The sequence below is a fragment of the Varroa destructor genome, unplaced genomic scaffold, assembly GCF_002443255.2.
Source record: "Varroa destructor unplaced genomic scaffold, Vdes_3.0 BEIS01000004.1, whole genome shotgun sequence".
Taxonomy (NCBI): domain Eukaryota; kingdom Metazoa; phylum Arthropoda; class Arachnida; order Mesostigmata; family Varroidae; genus Varroa; species Varroa destructor.
The window spans coordinates 12313368-12320898 of NW_019211457.1; the positions used below are offsets into that span (position 1 = coordinate 12313368).

The 7531-nt window shown below is 40.0% G+C and overlaps 2 protein-coding genes across 7 annotated transcripts in view; one reads left to right on the forward strand and one right to left on the reverse strand.

The window, feature by feature from the left end:
• The window catches only part of Upf1 (Upf1 RNA helicase), a 15130-nt gene extending 10050 nt beyond the window's left edge, over positions 1 to 5080 (reverse strand). Inside the window, exons 1-2 of one of the 5 annotated variants that reach the window (XM_022804773.2) lie at positions 2510 to 5080; positions 2095 to 2210 (exon numbers count right to left, since the gene is read on the reverse strand). The gene's annotated coding sequence lies outside the window, so the exon portion shown is untranslated. Of the gene's footprint in view, positions 1 to 592; positions 2050 to 2094; positions 2211 to 2509 lie in introns of those variants that run through there. The other 4 variants (XM_086988991.1, XM_086988992.1, XM_022804772.2 and 1 more) reach the window with 4 other exon arrangements.
• A 607-nt stretch (positions 5081 to 5687) lies between these two features.
• Rpt1 (26S proteasome regulatory subunit Rpt1) overlaps positions 5688 to 7531 on the forward strand; it is a 6951-nt gene continuing 5107 nt past the window's right edge. Inside the window, exon 1 of one of the 2 annotated variants that reach the window (XM_086988995.1) lies at positions 5688 to 6061. In XM_086988995.1, the coding sequence (XP_086845121.1) occupies positions 5989 to 6061 (73 nt within the window). In that variant the 5' untranslated portion in view covers positions 5688 to 5988. The remainder of the gene's footprint in view (positions 6062 to 7531) is intronic. The other variant, XM_022804781.2, reaches the window with a different exon arrangement.

The window sequence follows — 7531 nt, forward strand, 5'->3', positions numbered from 1 at the left end:
AAAATATCAATTACCGACTAAAACGATAATCAAATTATGGATGGTGAGAAATGCTTCCAGTTCGGCGCTTCTTAGTTGCAGACATTACAACTAATAATGTTATTTGCAGCAATTTTTAGCAACCAACAATTTTTTAGACTGTTTGCCGCTAAGGGATTAAGGGAACCTCACTGTAAGCTATATGTAAGTGTTCTAGTAAGCAGAGGCGACATTTGGCCTCACAAGTCAGGCCACACGATGATGCTCGGTTAAGACTAAAAGCTGTTCTTGTTAGTGAATTTGAAACAAAGAGATCGGGTTTTAACCAAATGCATCAAGTCTTACGGACAAAACGGATCTCACTTTCCCTCCATATGGCATGTTTCATTTAAAACACACACACTTTAATCCATCCACGAAGCTTAAATCAGAGTATCTGCTCTATTTACCGTTCGAAAAACTAAACAAACACGTTTATTGAATTCGCTTTTCCTAAAACAAATGTGCTGTCGCCAACTAAACAACGTCACTGTGATGAAAGGTACGTCATATTAAATTTAACAACCTGTAACAGGTTATTTCAACTAAGCATTACGTACGAATCATGACTCACACAAACCGCGCGAATATCCGTTTAACAGATAACCTCCTTCATTTTTCCGATGTGTTTGGATTATGTAGATGACCTCACCCAATCCCAAAGCATGTCACTATGAATTCTTGAATAAAGAAAGAAAGTCGAAAATAGCTTGCTTGTATATGCATTACTCAGACCATACTAAAACTCGAAAAAATGAAAGTCAACAACCACACTCGTGTTTTTTTAAATTAAGTCAAATTAGCCTTTACAATGTAAAAGGTGAGGCAATATATTGACAACTATGGGACACGGTCGTCTGTTTGAACATGTCAAGTAACATTGAAGTAGGCGAACTACTCACATACTGCTGCTTCCTGAATCCAACCGAACTTTAGAATCCAACCAAAAAAAAAGCATGTAGCTATATCATTAATCCAAACCATCTCTCACTAAAAAAAGTTAAAGACACAATAACTTTAGATACGGTCCCCATGGAATGCAAAGCATTGTAAGGAATAAAATCTTTAGACTATGTAGATAGGCAGAATAGGCGCATACATGCGACAATAGAAAGGTGAAGCAGAACGTACAACAGGTGCGTCGATTCCAATGTGCGGCTGATTCGGGCAAATGGGTCCCTCCTTGGGCATTTTGTCAGACGTGGCAGAGACCAAAAACTAAAAAGCCCTGGAAGTGGGTAAATTCTAGGCGAAAAGCTGACTAGCGATGAAGGCTTCAGAAAGCATTTCTAGAATTGTTCTTTATAATAGCTTCGTTATACTTCCACACTAAATGGATAAAAGAAAACTACGGTCTGACAGATACAGTTTGTATTTTAAGTTTATGGTGTTATTAATATTTACTGTATTCTACGAACGGCTATCATGGATCGTGCTTTACAGCTAAACAAACGACAGTTCGCTTTATTTGTAAAGTATCACTACCGACGTTCAGCGTGGTGACAGCTGTAAACGGCTGTTGTAATAAAACAGCCGTTTACACAAAAATCCTATTAGATGTGTGAGGACTTCTGTAAAAACTTCTATATGTCAATAAAATTAACGGAAAGTAAAATCTACCAACAATAACGAATCCTCTGAATAAATGAAGCACGACATTTGCCAGTAGTATAAGCAGGAAATTCGACACGAGCAGCGGAAACGCAATTTGCTGATATTTGTAATCTGTTCAAAACAAAAACACGCAGTTTTCCATAAAAAAATACGGATAACTTACTGTTCGTGTTAAGCAATAAAATCTGAAAACGTAGATAGCTTGAAGCCACGCAAACTCTGCAGTTGTCTACTCAGGTTTCGCGTGTAAACTTTTTTGTTATTGTTTGGTCAGGATTGCGCAAATGACTATTCAGCTCTGAGAACCCGTAGCGCAGGCAAGAGTTTTTGTTTGCCAAGTTATTTTATTGTTCATACCATATCTATATAATCTAAGCTGGATTTCTCAATGAAACACAAGGAGGTCGACTTAGTAATACGGGGAGGGGAATGCATGTAACATAATGCCCAGGAGCAACTCACCAGTTCCTGCCGCGCTCACGGCAAAGGACTGACAGATCTCATTTTGATTCAGGTGAAGAATGTCACCCAATACTTGTTACTCCAAATCGTCCAATGGTAACAACACGAACGGAAAACTTAAAAAAAAATAAGATAATGACGACTTGCAAAAAATCTCCAGTAAGAATTCTCGCCTCGGCGCAGACTTCTTTTTACGTTGTATATTATGCTCATGTATTAGGGAAGATTATAAAACTTGCAAACAGAGAGAAACTACAACAATCGCGGCAACACAAAACAGCTTACCAGATGGTTTAAGTGGAATCTATTTTCCTTGCCAGGTCCTTGCTACCAATACAACATAGTAATTATGAGGCTACCTTACATCCAGCACCTACTGAACGGATAATGTAGACTATGGGAAATGCCCACTTACCTTTTTCTTTCAATGTGCTTAAGCGAGTACCGCAAATCTGTGTCGATCTAGCTCGATTCGTCCGTGGGCAGCAGTCGAGTCCAACTGCCTACCCAACCCACGACGACGCCGTTTGTGATCGCGATGTGCCCCGTTCGACAGAGCAAGAACTGTTGTTTCTTGTCGGCTGCGGCAGTAGCGTATTTGACTTGTGTGCTACAATAGATCTTTATCTGGTAGTCACCGCTGACGGCGGCGGTGATCGACAACGCGCGTTTAGCGGTGACGCTGTCGTCGTAGGTGGGTCTTGCTTGCCCCCCCCGCTGTTCGCTATTGGCCTCCGTTTTGGCGAATATCCCGCTCGCTGCTGCTAATTTCTCCGATGAATTTCTTTTTTTTTAGCAGTAGACAACAAATAATCGCTTTTCGTTGTTGAACTATTGTTTTGCCACTGGCTGTTCCTCTCTGCGATTGACGGCAGTGGCAAAGCAATCTGACACTAAGTGGAAATCTGTTCTGACCGTACATCGACCAAATTGGGCAATCGACAAATGGAGCACAAAAATCGCTCACTACTGGCCTTTTCGTCAATAGAAGCTCCCAACGAATTAGATCAAATCAGCTTACTTCAAGTCAATTATTTAAATCGGATTCATTAATACACATTTGTTAACATACCCCTGAACCCCTTCTCTCCCTGCCTCGATCGTTCACTGGTATCTTTCGCGCTTTTCGTTATTGCTTGTTGTCGTTGTTATCGCCGGTTTTGTCGTCAAAGTGTGTTTCAAAGGTGGTAGCAGTGTGAACGGCACAAATCAAACACTTGCACAGATGCGACTTACATACTTCAACTGACTGACACAACAATAATGAGGATAGTAATGAACGATAATAATAATCAATAAGGGATGATAATAGTGAAATTTCAGGAGGAAGATGACGAGGACAACAACACCGAGAGCTACAATACAACGCGATCAGTCAGTCAACGTAAAGAAATGTCGTTACATTTATGAAAAACGTTCTTCTTTGCCTACTGTTGGTCTTAGATTCTGTAAACGTCATCAGCGATGCTCCTTTACAGGTGAATAATCTCTTCGATGCACTCTTCTCGGCGACCACCTGGTCAACGAATGGCTGTTGTGGATAGGCAAAGCAAGGCGCACGGTCGGGAATAGAGCTCGATTTACACAGCGCTAATGCATACGGTCGTGGATGATTGAGCGCATGAACGAACCAAGCTACGAATCAGCCATAAGCGTCTCTGCTTCCCTGTTTCATGTATCAATGAATAGCGGTAGCAGACACAGCAGAAACAAGTCACTCAGTATCAACCACAGTATTCCGTATAACAAGCGTTATGATTCTAGTAACAGTTGTGGGGTCATAGCACTTAGTTGCGATGCCGTTGAATGCAATATATATGCAGGTTTAACAGGCATACAAGTAGGCAGTAGGAGGACAGAAGGGTTACACCAACGTCGTCAACATAACGAACCTGCCTGGAATGAACTGTAATTACTGCTGCCGTTGATGTAGTAGGACCGCCGCACGAGTTGCGGCGGGAGCGCACAGCAAATGCAAAAGGCTAGAGAAAACTAGAAGAAACACGAATGGACTATAGCAAATGATGATGCTGGTGTCAGTAATCAACAGCGGTCAACAAGTTATCACTGATAATATCATCATCATCATTTTTTTTTTCGTTGCGGAACACTCACAACCGCATACTCAGTCCATCACGTTCACGGACGAATCTACTAGTCAGCAGTCGCGCCTTTCCCCAGCTACTCAGACCCACTTTTCTCTTCCCGTATCTATGGTTCAGGTTGTTATTGTTGTTGTTGTTGTGGTTAGAATGATACTGATGATTTTCTCTACAGTGAGACGTTACTGATTATTACCACCATCACAACCATTGCCGACGACGTCCGTCGCTAGTGGTCAAAAGAGACAAGAAGTCGTTGTTTCAAGTCCCGCCAACAACGCGGTCAGCTACACAACCTGTGTGACCGAAATATGTTATGCTATCGCCACTAACTTTTAAAATGACTAATACTGCATAATATCATCTAGTAGCGACACCAACCATTCCGTCGCTTGGTCGAGCAGGCCTGCGGCCGTGCGGGCGGGCGGTTGGCCGAGCGGGCAGTAGGTCAGGCCGTGTATTGTGGACGTGTTCTGGTGTGTGCCTATTTATGTTGCGCCGTTCTGTTCCACAGTAGATTGTAAGAAATAAGTAGGTGGACTGGAAAGCAACAGAGAATCTCTGTTTGTATTCCGCTGTGGGCGGCTGCAGAAAGCAAACAATGGCTTCTTTCACACCACACGGATGCAACGACAACATCCGGCACCGGCAGCAAGCAAAATGATAGTCACAATAGTCAAAGCAGCAGTTTATGGTAACGCTGAAGGGGATAATGAGTCCGGCTCATCGAATCTGCGAACAACCATATTGTTACGGCGTTGCGATAAATGAAGCAGACGACATTCTAAGTCGGCAGCTCTCACTTATGCCACTGAAGCAGCACTAACAATGGATTAGTAATAACTGTAAGCTCTCATCTTAAATAGGTTCGTTGGTCCGGAAGGCATTCTGCTATTTCTAGCGTCAGCCCACAGTACTGCTGACCGAAGATCTGAGTCAGCCAAGAGTGAAGTTTTAAAAGGCAAACGGTTTATAGACCAAGGATATCTAGTCCTTATGACTAGATGGAATAAATCGTTCGCGGATCTTGTTGGAATTCAGCCCGGCAAATTATATATGATAACGCGTAAATAGGCGTAAACTAATATTAAAAAAAAAACGTACATGACAGATGCTTAGACGGAAACAGGAAAGTGATATATTTGTTAAACGCGGAATGAGGAAGATAAGTTTCAGGCAAGGGGTAATATTATACTAACATTTACATTGTCTTTTATGGCACTACATTCGTTGGAGAAATGATGCTTGAAACATAATCGTTTATTAAATTCAACTTTGCTCCTTGGTTATTCGTCATAAACTAGAAAAGTTAAATTTACGGCAGAGTGTACCGAAAATCATATTTTATTCTTCAATACTAATGTTTTCAATAACAGCAGAATTAACTTAATAAAAAAAAGACATTACTGAAGTACACAAAATGGGAAACGCAGAAAAAAGTGGTTTCTAAGAATTGTTCTTTGTATTGTAACCAAAACACTTCTTCAGTGAGATCAATCCGCGCGGAATTCGTTAATTTTTAGCAAGGCACCGACCACCATCGAATGACACCAATGGCGCCCATCAAGAACCATCAAGTGGTGAATTGCGAGTTTTTATCCGTAGGTGGCCGTCAGTGAGTAGTCACGGTGAGGCTGACTGAAAGGATCTGCACAACTTCTGAATTATTTTTACTGCGGCTGTTTGGTTCATATACAAAAGTGATTAACAAGGTCGCCGCATTGTTGGAGAAATAAACCAATCAGTGGAGTGTATTTTTTATTGTGGACGTGCTAATATTAGAGTGTTTAAGATGCCTGACTATTTCGGGGACAATATGCGAAAACAACGAAATTCGGGCGATGAGAAAGAAGAAGAAATCAAAGGTACTAGTTGGATCGGTCGTACAAACCTTTTTCATGTTCCAATTTACCCTGTAGTGAAAAAGCCTGATTTATATTTTCCAAAAGAAGTATTTCAAATTCTATACAGCATATCTAATTAAATGAACGGTTAAATGGGAAGGCATTCTGGTGTTTGAACATCAACCGTATCTCACAATTAAAACGTTTTGACTTCATGCTATGTATTGTTCGACTCAATTCTTCCTTGGATGGCTATACTATAAGTTGACCCTGATTTTTTTGCTTACCGCTTCTTAGTCTGAGCTCGTTGTCTTGAGTACTGTTAAAACCATAAAAACTACAGTGATTTGAATGTCAAGAAAAAGTTCATATATCTTTTTATCCGAAGTCAGAAACTTCAATTACTTTGAATTCAAGTGATAATTGTCGTTATCAAACAAACATGACCTGAATGATGAATAACTGATGAGCTGTTTCGAATAAAATCTTCATTCAGAAACGGCTCATCAGTTATTATAAGAAGCTTAGTGGATCCATGCTTCTGTAAAGAGAGATTTACTCAGTGACATGATGTAAACAGTCTGTTTTGATAAGAAAATTCGACCTGGTGTTCGGCACTTGCTAAATTAGAAGAAAGATAACAAAAATAAGGGTAGTCAATAAATCGGAGAGTGTATAAGAGATGGTTCAATATGTTTATTTTTGATGTTCTAGTGTTGTCAGCCTCAAATTTTTACCTCATGTGTACAATTTAGGGTAATTAATATTTTTATTCTAGACATAACCAAAAAAGCTGAAAACTTACCATCATTAATATGGGAGTGCTTACTGCCTTGTGGGGGCTGTCGTGGATGTTCAGTATGTTTTCAAAAAACTAAAAAGATTCAAAGTGGTACGCGATCGCGCAAGAGGCATGCGTATTTTCAGATACATACTACGTTTGTTTTGTCTGATGGGAGAAGCATATGTATATATTAAAATATATATTTTTTGGTGTGTATAGGAAGATCTGCTACATGTATGTTTGTACAGCGTAATTGCTTTGATCAGTTTTAATGCAGAAGCTAAGCCGCTCATATTCATTTTTAAAGTCTTTTTCTAAATTTGGAATCAACATTTTAATTGTGGCCGTTAAGGCTATAGTGGTATATGAAGATTCACTGTAGTTTGGTTCTAACAAAAAACCTCCAACATTTAAATATTTGGGCATATAGTAGCCGAAATAACGCGTATTTGTCATGACAGACAAGTTGCAAAAATATGTTCCATATCAAGTCTCTGTTATTATTATCACCGCCCTGTTTAGGCATTGCTGCCACAGGTTACCATTTTTTCAAAACATCAATATATATATAGAAACTGAATTTGGAGACTTCTTTTTTGAAGGATCTTTGGAGGAGAGAAACTCTCATACTTCAAACATCTACTGCAGCGGCATAATGTTATTATCGCAAAGATAATGGATAATAATTGTAAGAAACTATGCTTGTA